This window comes from Oxyura jamaicensis, chromosome 17, assembly GCF_011077185.1.
Source record: "Oxyura jamaicensis isolate SHBP4307 breed ruddy duck chromosome 17, BPBGC_Ojam_1.0, whole genome shotgun sequence".
NCBI lineage: Eukaryota > Metazoa > Chordata > Aves > Anseriformes > Anatidae > Oxyura > Oxyura jamaicensis.
In genome coordinates, this window is record NC_048909.1 from 6289793 (window position 1) to 6308159 (window position 18367).

At 42.5% G+C, this 18367-nt stretch overlaps 1 protein-coding gene across 27 annotated transcripts in view; it reads right to left on the bottom strand.

Moving 5' to 3' along the window:
* FNBP1 (formin binding protein 1) overlaps positions 1–18367 on the bottom strand; it is a 95939-nt gene that overhangs the window by 53799 nt on the left and 23773 nt on the right. For all 27 annotated transcript variants that reach the window (XM_035341431.1, XM_035341445.1, XM_035341454.1 and 24 more), the window contains exons 2-4: positions 12759–12874; positions 8786–8842; positions 6102–6249 (exon numbers count right to left, since the gene is read on the bottom strand). In XM_035341431.1, the coding sequence (XP_035197322.1) occupies positions 6102–6249; positions 8786–8842; positions 12759–12874 (321 nt within the window). The remainder of the gene's footprint in view (positions 1–6101; positions 6250–8785; positions 8843–12758; positions 12875–18367) is intronic.

Below are 18367 nucleotides of genomic sequence, written 5' to 3' on the forward strand. Positions count from 1 at the left end.
GAGAGGAAGAGCGTACAGCTAGAAGACACTTTGTGACAGCGGTGTCTGTGGTTGTTTTGTGCCGTTTTGTGCTATGTAGTCTTACAGTCTGTCTTACACCCAAGTCTTGCTGGGGCTCATAAGGCAGAAGCAAGCAATTTGTTGGGCATGGAGATGCCTCCGTGGCATGCTGATCCTCAACAGCAGAGCAGCGCTGCATGGCTGCAGCTCAGCAGCCCAGGAGCAGAGCCATGGGATCCTCCAGCACGTTCTGCCATGCTGACATCCTCCAAGGCAGCAGGCCAGAAGGTCAGGGCTTCTGAGACCTCATACGCAGGTAGATGAGTGTTCAGAGATCATGCACCCCACTCAAATCCTGCCCTGGGGACTGATCATGTCCTTAAAAGTGCAATTGTGCCAAAGCACTCTGCAAGAGGAAATCTTGGGGCTTCTTCACAGGAGATCCAACATTAGTACCAAACACTAAGGTACAAAGAACAGAGCTACCTACCGCTACTGATCAGCCTCTCTGGCCCTCAGGCATTTCAGAGTTCTGCACAGAGCAGGGAATGTGACTGCTGTTAGGAGACGTCTCACCCCTGTAACAGGCTGTTCCTCTGCAGTGCAATACTCTGGCGAATGCACAGAAAACAAGACTACATTTGCTTGTAGCTATATTGTTTGCCAGCATCCTTCACGGAGTAAACAGGAGTCAGTTTATTCGTCTTTTTATTTCATACTTCACTGTATCCATTCAAAAGTGGGTAGAGCAAGACACCAAGTCCAGTGGTCTAAACTTTAACCCCGCTAAAACTAACAATTACAGTACACCTTTCAGCTGAACTGGGTATTATTATTAGTTTCCCACCCAGAAATGTTTTGGAAACTTGGGTGAGCACTTGCTTTCTCCCATTCCAGAACAATCTTTCACAGCAGGATTAGATGATACATCCAAATATTTAGCACAATTTCGTTATATTTGCGCTATAGTTTGGGGAAAAAAGAAACAAGGGCTCATTAAGCATATACAAAGTTTATTACGATCTTTCCTAAGCAGTTTTCTGCATTCCTTCATTTCTCATAGCTGCTGACACAATTTAGTTTCATGAAATACAGCTGCGCTGTCTTGCAAGAGAGGACGAGCACGTGGAAGTGGATTGTTGTGTAGCGTACTGAGCACAACAGAATCTCCCATTAATGCCCAGAGTTTTCTTTCTGTTCATAAACAGCTCCCGCAGGCTTCTAGCTGGCAACATAACCATTCATTTTTAATTTTTATACCTCTAGGGCTTAGGACAAACCTAAATCCCTCTAACTGCATTCGTTGGGGCAGTATGCTGGAAGTGGGTAAGTCACAAAAGAAGAGCCGAAGAAAGCTCAGTTTGAATCTAATCAACCCAAATTTGAAGTATGGCAAAGCATTTCCTTCCACTGTCTCTTTTCCTGCTGTTTGCGTTGCCTCTTTAGTTTCTGGAAGGCAGCAGTGTCTCCGCACCTCTGCGGCACAAGGCACAGCTGTGCTCCAACCTGGAGGCACATCCAGAACGCCACACGGAAAACCCATTGTGCACTTGGCAGGGCTGTATTCTGCCATCCTGCCTCACGCCTGCACGGTGCAACTCCATGAGAAATCCTGTTGAAAACCACAGGACTATTTGCAGAACAGGGCACTATTCAGAATGAACGAACGTGGCAGAATTCCTCCAATTATTTACTTTTCATCAACACCTGAGAGTCTCTAAGAAACAGAAAGTTCTCTGAAATGCACACCCCCAGTATGAATACACACAGGGAGGGCGCACATGCTCCACCATGAAGAACCAGACCATTTTTACCCTTGCAGTACCCATAAGGATGCATTCATTCCCTGCTCTGCTTCTATCCTGGCACAAAATGGAACGTATTGACACCAGGTAAATTCTCTCCCAACCACAGAATCCCAGTGCTGCACCAGTTCAGTCTGCAGCAGGGCTCTTGGCTTGGACTTGACTTTCATGCTTGATTGTATGGAGCCAGCCGATCCCCATGGGGAGGTGGAGGTAGAGGTGAAAGCAGAAGCAGGAACAGGAGGGATAGTTCATGACTCCCAAACACATTTTTAGCAAAGCTGATGCCAGAGCAGTGGCTACAGAGACACACAGAGCAGCTGCTGCCAGAGGAGGCCTTGATTCAGACTTGGTGTGGGAGCAGGGACCCGAAATGAGAATTGTCACGGGAATTAATTTGTGAGCTCCTATCCAGACAAATGACAGCACTGAGGGTCTTCCTCGACCATAGTTGAGAAAATACCTAGATCATCTCTCTTGAGAAGCTTTAAGGAATTAAAAAATTTTAAAAAATTCTCAGTGCTTGGACTGCATTGGCTACGTTTGCTCAGAAGTCCAAGCATTGGTGTCACCAAAAAAGAAGGTAGCAAAAAATAGCCGGTGTCTAAATATATACATATTCTTAATAGAATAAAACATGCCGAGTAACTCTGGAGGCGCAGCAATGTGGAGAAGGAGACTCCCTCACCTAAGCAACCAAAATGCTGGTGATCGTTCTCCCATCACAAGAACAAGTGGTTTGCTTAGGAGCTGCTATCACAACCAGCAGCAGTCACACTGGGTGGGAGTAGAAGAATTCTTGAGTATATCTCCAACCTGTTAATGCTTGTGAAATAAAGGAGCCTCAAAGGAGCCTCTCCTCATGTTACCGGGAGCACCTCCTTTTCTTTCATCACAGATGAGAAAGTTTAAGACCCAATTTCACAGGGTGCCTGGCTCAAACTTGACAGCTTCCACAGTTACCTCAAAATAAGGTCCTTGTGAAATCGGGAATGCACAGAGAATGCCTGTAGGAGTTCTTTCCCTGAACCACACTGCCGATCCCCAACTCATTGGTGTGGTTTGGTGACAGAGGTCTTCCTACAGTGAAGGAGAACTCAGGCATGGCCTCAATAACCCCAAAAGGAAGGTGGATGATTTATGACCTTCACTCGTAGCATAGGAACCGACATTTCAGCTTGGAAGTAGCTATCAAGGTCCTGGCTGAAAAAGAGAATTACTCACAAGAGAGCACAGACACACTAAGATCAAGAGAGCACAAAAAGAAGTGAAAGCGAGGAACTGTATTGTATGAGTTTCACTTCACCGGAGAGCTGGGAAGAACTGAAACAGTGCAGGGAGTTCTCCCTCTTACACACAAAAGCTGTATGGAAAGAGCAGGCAGGGTGTATGTGCAACTCCAGTGACTGCAGGGGCAAAACATCATCCGGTAAAGCGTTAACGTTGGCGTGAACAATGGAAGAGAAATGCACAACACAATAAAACTGACCACACTGACCTTTATCACTGAAGATAATAGAGTTTCACAAAAAGATTCTTTGCCTGATTTTTTTCTCTAGTGAGCAAAAACCATCATACATGTCATCTGCAAAAACAGAAGTAACCCAGGACGCTCCCCAGGCTTCAAACCAGGCCAGGAGAAACAGGAGTTATTTGTCTTTTAAACATCAGCACCAAGCCACTGTGAATTTGCAAGTCATCCTGCTTGTTTTTAATTAGCTTCTTGCCATATTTTCACCATTAGCAACTATGGTATATGGAAAACTTCACATAGGCTTGTATCAAGCACACCTTTTTCACAGCAGTCCAACAAATGTACTTAAAAATTGCACACAGAGTTTTATCCAACATTAAACCAGTGTAAGGCTTTATATACTGTCAGGTTCTGTGCTGCTTACTTACAGGCTATGGGCTCGTAGCTGTCACAGAGGAAAACAAAGTAGCGTGATTTACTTCTGTGCAACCAATCACCTGCTGGTGTAATTCCACTTTAATCAATAGAGCTAAATGAGCATGAAAACAGAGTAACGTAGGCATACATAAGATCCTATGCGTTTAAACATCACCAGCCTCATCCCTCACGTCTGCTAAATGCACAACTCCTACTGCGTTTCAAAGGGTTTCCCTTTAGAAATAGAAGCTCCCAAGCCTGATGCATTTGCCCGACCACTTTGCTGTATCTGAGTTCCCCTTGTACACATTTATGCTTACGATGCATCTGTGTATCGTTCCACTCTTCCATGTAGAAAATTATGACAATAAAAGCAAATGTAACTCAATCATACTGAAATCACTGGAAGTTTGTTCCATTTTACAGGTATTTAGACTCTTGTATTATGTGGATTGAGTCATTCAAGACTCTAGACAAGAAGGCCCCCTCCCCCAGTTCCTACCTGTGGATCATTCCTAGCCTCAGGAACGATCACCTTTTCCTACAGCCTACAAGAACTTCTAGCATAATGGCTGATTACGTATGAAGCAGGAAATCCCAAGCCATCCATCAATTCATATCACAAGAGGTTTTGCCAGAGCATCAGACCTCTGTGATATTTACAGAACGATCACCTTACCCTGCAGATCCCAGCACGACTGATGAAATTGTGTTTTATGGTATGAAATGAGAGAGGCTATGTATGAAAAATGCCTGAAGGCAGAAGCAATTCTCTTTTCAACACCACTTGCTCATAAACGACAAATCCAAAGGAATCAGACAAGGATTCTTAATTCACACTGATTACACTCATGTTACGAGAACAAAACAACCACCCAATGCTGACAACTATCTTCTGTTAAAAGCTAGAAGTTATCACCAGCAGCACACAAACACGCTGTCAGCTCCTTTTTTGCTGTTCCTATGCTGAATTGCTGGACTGATATTAAAATAATTTGCTTGTCATTCACCCACCAGACACTTGTGAGCCAAACTTACTATAAAACTCTGTACAAACGCAAGAAAAAAGCAATACAGTTACTGCTCACATTCTTTACGAGATACCAAGCCCCTCATTATTTTACTTAAGAGGTCTAAGAGATATTCCAATCACCTCATAAGTCCCTATAATTTAAAAATCAGGTAAAAATTAGAAATGACAACAAAACACCATACAGAATGCCTTTTTTTTTTTTTTTTGGCTTTGCATCTAGTACAGAGTTCATATAGAATAAAAGGTCATGGAAGTAGCCGAGATAACTTTCCCATCCCAACTATATGCAAAACACTTTTCCACGCTGCTGGCCAAATACTGTGTCTCTGAAAGATGGCACACCATTCTGCAAATGAAAGGTGTGTCTGTGTGTTCATATCCGCTGTTGACAGGCTTACTATTCTGATACTACACTTAGGAAAATACAACAATATTCAGGAGTCTGGTCCTGAAAAGCACTTTAACACAGGCTTAACGTTTAGTGGGGCTATTTAGAAATGCTCAAGTTTTGCTGGACTAACAAGAGGACTTTGCACTTTCCATAATGGACCCACAGTTTGGCTACCATCTGGAAGTGAAGTATGCGGCCTGATGCTCCCTGTTGCACTTTGCATAGCCATTTCATACACAGTATATGAATATTTTTAAGAATAATCCTTAGGAACAATATTTTATGCCCACTCATTCCAGGAGTAAAAGATTTCAAGGCAGGGGAAAGAAACAAACACATCAAGTATATGCCTTTCAGAGTTGGTGCCATGCAAACTAATCACCTTTCAACATTTGCTGTAGTTGAGGACCCTGCGTGCCTGCTATCAGTTAAAATACAGCATTAACAAAATCCGAATTTTAGCAATCTTGAAAGACAACAGGTTGAAAAAAGATTCCTCAACATCACAAAACAAAGCAGACCCCGCACTTCTCACTATAAATATTTTTGGGAAAATATTTTTGGTGACCAGATCTGGCTGAGATGCAGGAAAATGTGAATCAAGTTCATAATAATAATTATTTATAAAAGTTTCAGTAATACTGAAAGTAATACTTCTCTGGTTATTTCATGCTTTACGTGGTGCTGCTGGACTCTCCCCTAAACAAGCTTTTGGCTAACAGAGCCTTGAGCACAGATGGGTTTCTGACCTTATTTAGCAGGCATTCTCCTGAAGGCGTAGCTGTCTGATTTTATAACATTTGATTCAAACGGTTCAGTGCCTCGGCCAGGGCATGTAACCCACTTTTTTAATGCTTGGTTCATTAGCAAAGCTTGTGTTTATTAACTGCATGTTAATTTTGCTTAACATTGAACTCCACTACCACTAATTATCTGTCTTAATTAGCAATTAATCATGAATAATAAAAAACATTCAGTTACCGATTTCCTCTCTTGTTTCAGCTCCTGCACATAGCGTGTTAACTCTCCAGTGATAAGAGAGGTCATGTTTTCTGAAATGACCTCATGCTGTCCGGCATAGTCATTCATTTCATTTAAAGTGGCTAGGAAGGCTTTAGTTGATGTGTACCTGCAGAGGACAAAAATGCATTTTGCTTTTAGTCCCTTTGTTTTCAGAAATACACGCTGCAAAGGGAGGTTGCGCCCTTCTTAAGCATTTACTATTGCTGCACGAGACTGAATACAGATTAGCACAGGTTCACTTGAAAAATTCCTCAAAAGGAAACCGATCCCGCACACTGACGGTCTGATAAATTTATCTCCATTTCGACAGTTTGACATTGGCTCTTAGAATACAACACTTTCAGAAAGCCAAGTGTTTTTATCGCTACTACTCTGGGACTTCACTGTTCTAATCTTCACTCACCAAATATTTTTGAGTCACACTCTTTCAAGTCCTACCATTCAGGGCACAGAGTCAGCGAACTCTACCTGGCAAAATCCAACCAACCGACCTTTGGCTAGCACTTTGCAGAAAAGAAAACTTTTCAAAATGTTAGTTGGATTTAGATTAGCTATAACTCACAAAGTTTTCCAAAAGACAGTGAATTTAGTAACCGGGTGTTCATTGTCTAACCATATATTTTAGTCCCTTCCATTGCAAGGTTTACGTTTCATATTAATCTCCAATACAACATTCCACATATTATTAAAAGGAAGAAGTGAACATCTGTGCACACAATTTCAAAAACAGCAGATGATGTCACTGGCATATTCAGCACTGAGCCAACAGAGCTGCATTTGAATTCCCCTGCTTGTTGTACTGGTCAGCTGGAAGAACGCTGCTTTGAAGCACCGCACTTGCGCACGCTAGAAGAACTATTAATATTAAATGGTAGCAGTTTGCACAAATAACATCACCTTCAGTAGAAAATCCAAAGCGAAGGGGGGGGAGATTTAGAGGAAATAAAGTGAAGGGGTATGAATGTGGATGAAAGGCATTGGAGAAAAAACAGGGGGAAAAAAAAAAAAAAAAAGAAGGGACCCAAACCAATAAAAGCAACCACATTCACAGTCAAGCTGCGGTACCTCAAGAGATATCCCAGTTGCAAAAGCCAGGGGATCCAACCACAGAACTACAGATTGATAATAAGCTTGAAAATGCATCATTTTTAGACAGCCTGTTTCAATGCAGCGTCCAAGGCATCCAAAGGTCATATGACAACTCCCCAGACGTTAGAGACATGGGGACACTACATTTAAAAGGGCAAAGGATACACAGCATCTTCTGTGTCACATCGCATGAGCTACTTAACTCCAATATCCTTTTCCAGCAAAGGAAGATGTGTCAAAAAGTTTGCAGTCAACTAAAAATACCCATATGGTATAGCTACCCAAAGACATTTCTTCCTAACCCCATGTACAGACCAACACAGCCAGCATGCTGGTAACATGAGCTTCCTTGTGTAAATATCAATGTTTCAGGAAACAATGGCATCAATAAATCATTCCCAAATAGTGTTACTAAAATTCAATCAAAAACAAAATGAAAAGGCTGTTATCTTGGTTAACAAAAACCACTAGAGTAGCTCTACAAGCCAGCTGGGGAAGGGGGAGGGTCCTGACCCAAGAATTTAAATCAGTATAATCGTACAGTTGGACCTGAATCCAAACTCCTTTGAAACGTTTCAAATTTCAAGGTCAGTGGTTCAACTCTGAAGCAGAGCAGCCTCCTGCAATTTAAGGCTGCAGGGTCAGAAGCTTTTACAGTGCCTTTGCTCAAAGCTGATGCATTACAAAACACTGAAGTTAGGTAATTTTAGAAAAAGAGTGCTCCACAGAGGTTACAACTCTGGCTTATAGCTTGTCCATTGGAAAGCTTCACCTCTAGAAAGCTCTCTTTAATAATATCTTTGATCTCAGCAAGGGCAGGAATGTGTTGTGTTTTATTATATATATATATACATATATATATTGATGTGGTTTACAGCCTTCCATATGCATTTCCAGTGTCACTGTGTGAAGGACCTGTGCTTTGAGACTGCAGTCGCTATCTGCAAACGCTACATTAGTCCCCTGCCACCAGGGAGACAGAGTCTGAATACCTAAATAAACAGCAGGCGCCTGAGGCAACGTAACATCCTTCAACAGCAGCAAGTCACGTGTCAGTCTGCTCCAGGACACTGCCTGTTACAAGCTACTTCTCTCTACCTAACTCTTCAAGAGACCCTGATTTCTCCTGTGGAGCTACTACATGATCTCTTTAATAACATACTGGACTGCCTCGTCAGTCCATTAGAGTAATTTAATACTTGCATGGACTGCCCATTAGAGTAATTTAATACTTGCATGGACTGCTCAAGTTTCATGCTAAAATTAACAACTGCTTCTGATCCTGCTGAAGGTAATTAGGGTTTGGTCACTCACTTCAAAGAACCAGGACTGTATAGTCTGGCTTGAAGATTTTAAAGTACATAAAAAAAGACACAAAAAAAAAAAACAGGCATCTAGTACCCAGAACACATATAAGCCTGCTTCTGAATATATGAACTCTCTCTTCTCTAGAGTTCAGTTTTTGGTTTATAAGCCCAATCCTGGTAGCTAACCTAACAGGCTGCCCTTCCTCTATCAATGAATGCTTACCCAGCAGTAGATCATGAACATACCTGTACTCTTCCTCTTCTTTGGAGTTCTTTTTGGGTTGATATTTCTTCGAAAGGTTCCTAAAATTAAAAGCACATACACAGTTAAATTTTACATACCCTTTAAACTAAATGGGTAGTCTTTGCATGCACACAGTGGCACTTCAGTTTTATTTGCGCTGGCTAGGTATCTACCTTATCAGAAGTACGATCACAAAAGAAGGGGTGCCATTGTGCTTCCATCTGCGTAACTGCAATGAATTAACAGGCTCTGAACCCAAGAAGTTCATAAATTAAAACCATAAAGTCAATACACAATACACTTTGAGTTCTGGTTCTGCTGATGCACATCCCCTTTGCCTGAGAGAACCTTTTACAGCCCTTTTCCTGGCCCTCAGACACACAGAGAAGCTGTAAGAAGTCCCCCCAGTAGAAGGTGCTATTCCACACACAAAGGCAGGCAGCTCACTGAAGTGCGATTTGCTGCAGGAGATGACTCTGACCCAGCAAGTTTGCCTGTCTTTTGTGGGATGCTTCTGAGGAAGAGAAACAATCCTGGTAAAGCTGTGGGAAGCTGCACTGAGATGACACAAACGGGATCATTCCGTGATCGTTAACTGTTGCTGGCAGAAATGTGAAATTTGATTATTCCAATTAGCACAGATGACTGCATCTCATTACTACATATCCAACTAATGATTTCATTTTAAAATATTGATATCCTTCTCCAGTGGTTGTATCTTGAGTAAGGAAGTTGAACATAACATGGTTAGCACATCTGACTTATTCTACAGCTTTCGTTTTTCCTGAAAAAGGTATCTGCAAACCCCCAGCCCGCAGCAAGTCTATTTACTGAACACGTGCTGTCCACCACTCAGGCACCTTGCTGATGCTTAAAACCCAGGATGATGAGGCATATTTGGACTGTAGCGCAATATAACACCGTACATGATGCAAACCAGGGAGCGGACACATCTTGCTTAGCAATTAAAACCTTTTCAGGGCTGCAGCACTGCGATGTCCTGCATTGTAAATTCAGCCTGGTTACTGTATGCCTTCCTGCAGCCTCTGTTACCCTACAGCTAAATAGAAACCACTTGTCTTAACTTTACGGATTATTTTTCACTGATTCCAAGTAACAGTTGAGTGGTACTGATGCAATCGTTGACAGAGGAACTACTAAAATTCATTGGCCTATCTATGCTAATTTTTTTTTGGAGAATTCCCAGAATTAAGTCTTTTCTCTCAGAAAAAGCAGTTTCTTTTCAAGTAGGTGTAATCCAATCCCTGTTGCGTGCTGTTTTTGCTGCTAACTGGGAGACAGCAGAGCCTCTTGCCTCACTTTTCTTACTCATTTTGTTTTCCCTAAGGAATTAAGTAGCTTCAGCACCAACAGAGTTCTAGCCAGAGCCCTGGCAGACTTGGACAGCCATATGTTCCTCAAAACGTAAGTATCCCTCCTGGGAGGCCCCCAGATAAGCATCTCCATTCCAGTCTCTGCCTTCTCTGAAAAGAGGATGCTCTGGAACAATGAACTTTCCTCTAGTTCTGCACACATCAGTTTCAGCCAAATAGCAGCACAGCAAGAATTCTGCAAACTGTTCTGCCTGATTAAGTGTGGAAGGAATGCCTCCACACACCTGCTTAAAGAGGAAAGAAAAAAAAAAACAACAAGGAAACACACTGAAGACTAAACTAATATGGTATTTTCATTCTCAGGACGAACATCTCCCTGCACTATCATGCTGCCCAAGTAATTCTGCCATACAAAGCTACAGTCTACTGAACCTCTAAAGGTACAGAAACGCTACTGGGTTAGGGTAAAACAACAGCAGACAGGATGCTTTTACAGAAAAAGGATTTAGAAAATATATAATAAGGTACATAGAAAATAATAAAAAGGTTCAACCCAGTTGCTAATCCTTATAATGCACTTATAAAAATGTATATCATATTTAACTGGGATCTTTGATTTCTATCTCCTCTTTGTTTATCTAGAAAGTACATGGGGTTTTAACTATGACGCCCACAAAAAGCAGAAGTGATGCAGAATCCAGAAGTGAGACTTCATCCAGTAAGAGCCAATCTGACTCTCACATGTTGAAATTCAGCATGCAATTATGCAGTGTCAGGAGCAAAATATTGGCACTTCTCAGGTTCAAGCTTGTAAAGCAATGACACCTGCAAATCTAACAGTGATTAAAGAAGCAAGTAATGCATAAAAAACAAAAGATCAGCAATAAAATAGCAATTCTAAAAAGATTCTGTGCTAGCCTGTGCACCTGTCTCCGATTCATGTTTCTGTTTACCTTTCACTCCGCATCATTTTTATGCCTTTCTAGCTTGTTTCTCTGCTCCCTCATTTTCACTTTGGACACCTTATTCTTTCACACGATTATCCATCGGGGGTTTGTGATTCTCAGAGTAATAGCTTTGGATAGCTTTCTCTCTGACCATCTCCCACATCCCTTTAACCTTTTGTTTGTTCATTTATTTTCATGCTTATGCTCTTTACGCCTAAAATTCATCATCCGGAGAAATTCAGTGGGTCAAGGGTGTGATTCTTTGTAAGACAGACTTGCTCACACAGGTACTCTGCTGGGGTTTCCCAGTCTACTCATGCTCTCTTCCACCTCACTTTGCCTCTGTAACTCAATCTCTTCTCATCTCCATAGGATGTGAGCAATTTGTTCCTGCCCAACTTATATTTTCTATTTCCTGCTCGTCTATATGGCAGAAACCCTGGGGAATCTTTGTGGCATTCCCCTGAGAAAGCACACAACCATGAAGGCAGGGCTTTATCAGGTACCAGCCTCTAGGAAATAATAGGCCATTGTCCAACTCAAAAGCCATTCTAACTAAAGCATCAAAAAATCTGAGCTAGTTTTTTAATAGACGTTTTGCTTTAGGTATATACAGATCAACTACAAGTGCAGATCTCAATCTCTATAAATACCGGGAAGATGGGAGGAGATTCTAATATGTATTATAATCATGCAGAGGGAAAAAAGGGACGGATTTACTGGAGGGCTTGGGAAGCATTAGTCCTGTACTCCCCTCCCTAGTTAGCTTCCATCCCCTTCACCCCTTCCACTTAATTACCCTGGGCACTAGTGGCTGCCAACTACATTGCACCATAGCCTCTCTCCACAACAGCTGGGCTGTGTGCTGTGCTCCCCACTAACCCTTGTTCACCTCTCATCCCTTCTGCCTTTCTGGGGAAAAGGGTAACAGCTACCCATTTTTGGAAGGTTCTTCATGCCCCTTCCCTCCCCCCTCTTCTCCACTCACACTGGATCTGACCTCAGGGAATTGGTTGGGTCTGGTTCACTTATCCCCTTACATACAACCTGACGGTCAACCCAGAAAACACCTAGTAGGAATTTCCAGTAATTTAACTACTTCAGATAAATTCACAGGACCTCCGCTCTGTTCGAGACGCATTGCAAGAACATTGGCAAGACTGTAAAAGTGTCAAAATCCAAATCTTCAGCTGCAATGTGACTGTAGATTAAATTTCCATGTGCCGAGACTGACTTTCTAACCTGCGGTTTCTTCAATACCAGTTCAACGAGAGGTTGTAGGGTTCTTTTCTTACGAAAAGAAACCCTAAACTTTGTCTTGTAACAAATTATCATTATTGTGCTGAATTCTTAAAACCTTCAGGATTCCTGTGCAGTCCTAATTTCATGGAAAACATTACAACGCTACCCCAAAGCCTGAGCCATTAACCATGAGTAAATCATGAGTAAGCCCTAGCGTGCTATTCAGTCACCTAAATAACCTTACTTTTACAAAGCAGATGATGTTTAGCAGAGATAAAAACCAGCATGTCAAATTAATTTTAGCTTTCCATTCTTTAAACTAAAGCTATTCTCCATCTAAAAGCAATCATTATAAGCTATACAAATTACCACCACTGTAACATGAACTTACAGATGATTATAGGCGCTGAACAGATGCAACTCAAAGTCCAGAACTTTGCATATCAACTTACCTAAGCTGCTTTGCATAGCTGAGTTCAATCTCTGTTCTTTCTTTCACAAACTTGATATATTTTTCCAGAACATCAATCCCCCATTGCGTGTGTTTTTCTAAATTGTCAAACTGGTCCTGCAATGAAAAAAAAAAAAAAAGTTTAGTCTCATTGAACATAGAAATAACTAAAAATAATTTCCAAAGTACATATCGCTACAAAGGGTTATTAATATTTTCCATTACCACAGTTAGACATTTTTGTAGCAACACAGGTTTTTAAATCAACAGAAATCTATATTTCAACATGAGGCCAAGTCAGTAATGCTCTTCATTCTTCATTTCTGAATCACCTCCATTTCATAAAATTCTGGCAATTTAACTGAACACAGGTTTCTAATATCACGACATACCAAGACAAATGATAAGAAATGGATGCTCTTGCCAGAATTTTATTGTACTCTAAGAGTTAATAGGAGTTCCATGAATTTGAGGCCTACTCCTAATTAATAATTCTAATATTAGTCTGAAAAATAATTTGTATTCAGCCTTTGTCACTGCTAGGAATTTAAAATATCACTTAGAACAGCTAAAGCTTTCTACAGAATAGAATTTACTTCCCCCTACAGCCTCATGATTTGATCTAAAATAGAAGATGTGCTAGCAAATGATGCCACAAAATTACATTAGCCATGTTTATAGTAATTCTTCTTGTCTATCTACTTTTAGATACAGATGCTACTTTGTTCTTCAAATATCACTGCCCTCAAAAACACAGTCACACATGTTTTCAATAAAGCCTTTTTCAATCAAGAACATTCCACAAGTCAGTGTTGGATTTGCAAATGCCAAGACAAATTAAGCAACTCTAAATCCAAATTAATTATCCAAGCCAACTTATCACTACATACAAAGTTAACCTGGAAATACTTTTACTTTATTTTTTCAAATGTAGTTACTTCAACCACACTCAAATTCCAAAGTCATCCATTCCATGTAGCATTTCAACAGTCACTGTTTCTACAACACTTTTAAACTATGTTTTAAGTAAACTTGATATCTCGATATACTGCATACTTATCCCCACTGAAATGCAACGTAAACAAGCTCTTTAATATCAGGATGACTTGGCATCAGGTTCCATTCTGTATTACGTGGAAAGCAAAGAATAGATTTTGTATATCTGTGGCACAGAAGTTAGATTTGCAATGTTTTCCAAAAATATCTACACCCCAAGAGATTTAGGTCAAATGCTTAGCTGCCATAATTAAAGCTTCTGACAGAAGCGATGCTGCTTTCTATCTGTCTTGTGATTACCAGTTTGTAGGGCTATCATCAAGCGTTATCAAGGCACTATAAACCCACTTCCTTAGATGCACAAAGCGAAAAAATAACAAGCCTACTACAGAGCCTTGTTTCTGACTCTGCTGCTTTTAAGCAAACACCACTTTGTGTGCTGCAGCGTTTCCGGTTCGGACAGAAAATGTGATCGTATCAGGCAAGATTCTTCCAGCACTGAGGAAGGCAACTGCACACAGAGGCTGCTACTTGCTAACAAAATGCCTTAACTTTATTTTGAAGGGAAGAAGTCAGAACTGCCTTACAGGAGGAAAACTTGCAGAGCTATCAAGAAACCAGTTAAAACAGCAGGTAACATGCACGGAGCTGGACTCATCGGCTCTGGGGAGCTGCACGGTTGCTCTGGTTTAGTATAAGGGACCGCTTTAAACCAATCAGCCAAACCAGACTAGGCTTCAGTTTAAACAATGTCAGTTTAAGACAACTGAAAGAGTCACAGGACAGGGGGAAACAGCAAAGGGCAATAGAGTACAATACCAAAATAGCAAGGAACTCCTATGATTCCCTAAGACCCATGCTCCAGAAGCTATGGAAAAAATGGTTAAAGGCAACTAAAAAAAAAGAACTCAAACTGCACAGAGTAAAACTCTGATATCCAGCAAAGTAAGTCACCCTCAGAGCAAAGTCACATCACGCACTCAGAAAGAGGATGTCTGTGTTCTGCAGAAAGCAAAGGCATGGACTGTGCCGGCAGGTATTTGCATACAGACTGCACAGCCAGAGAGAAGGCAGCAATGCCAGGGTAACACACAGACCCTTCCTCGGCCTGCGGGGCTCCCAGCAGTGCCTGAGGACCACGCAGCACAGAGGCACCTCCTGCTCGGTTCCCCTTACACAACGTCTAAATCTCTCAGACTACACTGGCGTCAAGAAAGTGCTGCAAATGTGGCCTTTGTAAAGGTTCTGATAAAGAGGCCGTATAGCTATCCCACGCTCTGCTCTTCCACAATTTACATTATTTAACATAAACACATGCATATAAAATAAATACCCGGCAAGGCAGTCCATTACCCACAAGTTTACATATTCACACACACTCCCAGCTTTGAAAAGGGAAGTCTCAGGTAGGGAAATCCAAGTGCTAGCCCCCTGTAAGCAAATCAGACCACTCTTCTCAGATGTACGGCACTGCTAGCAAGAAACTAACTTTTATCTTACTGTAACCCTACCCAAGAGGAAAGGTCATAGCTTCCCATCAGGAAAGAACACCCTTTGAGGAGGATTGTACCCTTTGAGAGAATTCAAACTGTGCTAAGTGCACGGAAAGACACCCTGGAAGAGCAACCTTGGTAGTGGCTTGTTATTTTCTGAACAAAAGTCACCAGCAGTACATACCTCTTCCACCACCACCCCTCTCCTCCCCCACATCAGGCTCTGCTCTCAGAGCACCCTTTAAAGTAGGAAAAAAACCTGAAGATGACTCCAAGAAGCTAACACGGTCTGCTCTGTGGTCCTTTGGATCAATCTGTTGGGCTGTTTCAGTGGCCTCGCTATGTCACGTCTGGAGAAAGAGAACTCCATGCTGTGCAGAGGCGAACACACCGTGCTGCTGCTGTCTGATACACCGTGAGAAGATGCTAACTTTCTATTTATAAAGTGAGGAAATAAACTTGTGTCCTGCACCAAGTGGTAACCAGAAGAACCTTGACCAGATGAAACTACGAGCACTAACCTCTGGTGTCAGGCAAGGTGAAATTTAGCTTTTCTGCAGACTTTGCTAAAGATAGAGTTTGTCCTTTTCCGGGCATTGAACAATTTTGGCCTGAGTGTCATTTCACTGAACTGCCAACGCCCTGCAGTGATGTGTTATACTGGGGTCAGGTATCCCACCTTCAGTTCTTTCCCATGCTCCTCAAGGAAGAAATAAAGTCAGTAAAATTGAGAGCATGAGATTTCAAAGGAAAGAATGCAGCCAGAGGGGCCTACAACACGCATGCCCTCCTCGTGTCCTGCATCTGCTCAGCAAGCTGAGGGTTGGGAAAGGCTCTACATTAAAGAGAATGAAGTATAATGACAAATGAGGGTACACAGAATGCTTTGGTCATCAATTTAATTTACAGAACTCCCAAATCGCCAGCATGTGCAATCAGTACAAAACCACAATTTCTAAAAGGAGATTTTTGACAGTAATCATCAACAATAACATGCCTTTAAGAAATTAACAATTTTAAATATTTAAAAGGCATTTATTATTTCTAAAGTTCGTCACAAAAACACATTACTTAAGTTAAAAAAATTCTTCTATTCTGTGGAAAAATTGGTCTAGTTTCAGTATCATAAACAATGAAATCTTCACCCTTCTGCACAATAGACTGCTTCCCATAAGAAGATTTCCCATAAGTAGATCGGAAAGGGAAAAAAGTGAACGCATTTCTTCAAAAGATTCCCAAGGATTCCCATGGTGGCTGTACAACCAGGAGCAGCCTGATGGCAGCAGCACGGGCACAGAGCTGGGTGCACAGGAGGAGGTTAGACGCGCTGCTACGGCTCCACGGGGGTGCTCAGCAGCTGGAAGCTGGCTCAGATACCTCGATGAACTGCTGCTTCAGCTCTTCATTTCAACCTGCCCATTTTTCTGTTTCTTTTCTGCAGTCTTCTCACCCTCCCACTCAGAAGTCGTTAGAAAACAATACATTCCACAAGGCCTTAGCACTCTTTGAGAAAAGTGAGAAGCTGAGAAGCGTGAAGTGGTGCTCAGCTCCCACCAGACCACAGGGCGGGGGGACAGAAGGGCACTTAGCGCCTGTTTTCTGTAAACCCAAATGTTTTCTAGAAATGTTTGCTACTTTTCTCTGACTCAGAGGCCTGTTTGCATACAGGAACATCCCTGAGCAAAACACCACAGTGACAAACGAGGTGCGTATGGCCGCAGCCCCCACGTTACCATCTGTCCTTCAGCCTTCCAGTGGGCCAAATCGCATCCTCCTCCATTTTCAAATCCCCATGCTTACTCCCTGGGGTACCAACAGCTCACTAAAGGAGATGCAGAGTCCCGAAGGATGCTCAGGAAGTACACACCATGAGAGAGCGCTAACACAGCTGGGACTTGCTCCTCCGTTGGACCCCAGCAGCTCCCACCGACGGTACTGTGCGCCAGCACAAACACTGAGCCTCCGCCGAGCGCCAGGGAGCCAAGCACGCGAGCTGACCCACCCGGCTCCACGTGGGCGGACAGCACAGCCTCGGACTGCGAGCTGCCGCAAACAAACTGCATCTTCGCGACTGCTCAGCGTTCCACATCTTGAGCGGCTAGATAAAAATGTAAACTCAAACGAGGAAAGAGCTTCATCACTAAGCTGAATGGGAACTGGGCATCCAAATACCCAGAGGGCTTTGAAAATTTCATTCCTAAGGCAAAGTGTTTCTGACTTGGTTTCTGTTTCCATTAATTCCCTCCCAGTATTTTTACCCAAATAACCTCATGCTCACGCATACTTTCTGAAACTCAGCTGCAGGCTTTTTACACTGACAATGCTTAAAATGGAAATGGTCCCGCTATTTGCTTTTCCTTGTTCTAACTGCTACTTTGAGCTGTCAAATTCCCTCACTTCTCAACTATTCTCTTCAAGTCACATTCCCCAACAAAGCAGAGTATTTTGGGAAGAAGAAAGATAGCCATTAAAAAAACCCTCTCTCCATTCCCAAGCCACAAAACATGGAGTACAACCAGTTATTGAGCAATAACATTATTCATGTGGTCTTCAGGGATCAGGTCAGTAAGATGTTCCTAATTCTTTCAAGAGCGCTTTCATCTGTTGTGAGATCATTCCGCTCAGGACTCATTCAAATCCAGGGATGGACGAGACCTTCATTTGTCACCAACAAACCCAAAGGGGGCTGCAGGAGAGCTGGGGAGGGACTCCGTGTCAGGGGGTGTGGTGATAGGACAAGGGGGATGGCTTTAAGCTAAAAGACAGTAGGTTTGGATATTTTGGATATAAGGAGGAAAATCTTTACTCTGAGGGTGGTGAGGCCCAGGCTGCCCAGAGGAGCTGGGGGTGCCCCATCCCTGGCAGTGCCCAAGGGCAGGCTGGGTGGGGCTGGGGGCAGGGGGCTGGAACTAGGTGGGCTTTAAGGTCCCTTCCAACCCAAGGCATTCTGAGATTCTATGATTCTGGGAGACTTTGCTAATAAATTCTGCAATTTTAATCATTATGCCATCTGTTCAGACCTGCTCAGGTTAGGTTTAGGTGGCGATGTAACCAGGCTTAGCTGCCATTGTTCCTGCTGCTTCCACAGGTAGCAGCACAGGAGCCAGGAGTTAGGAACACC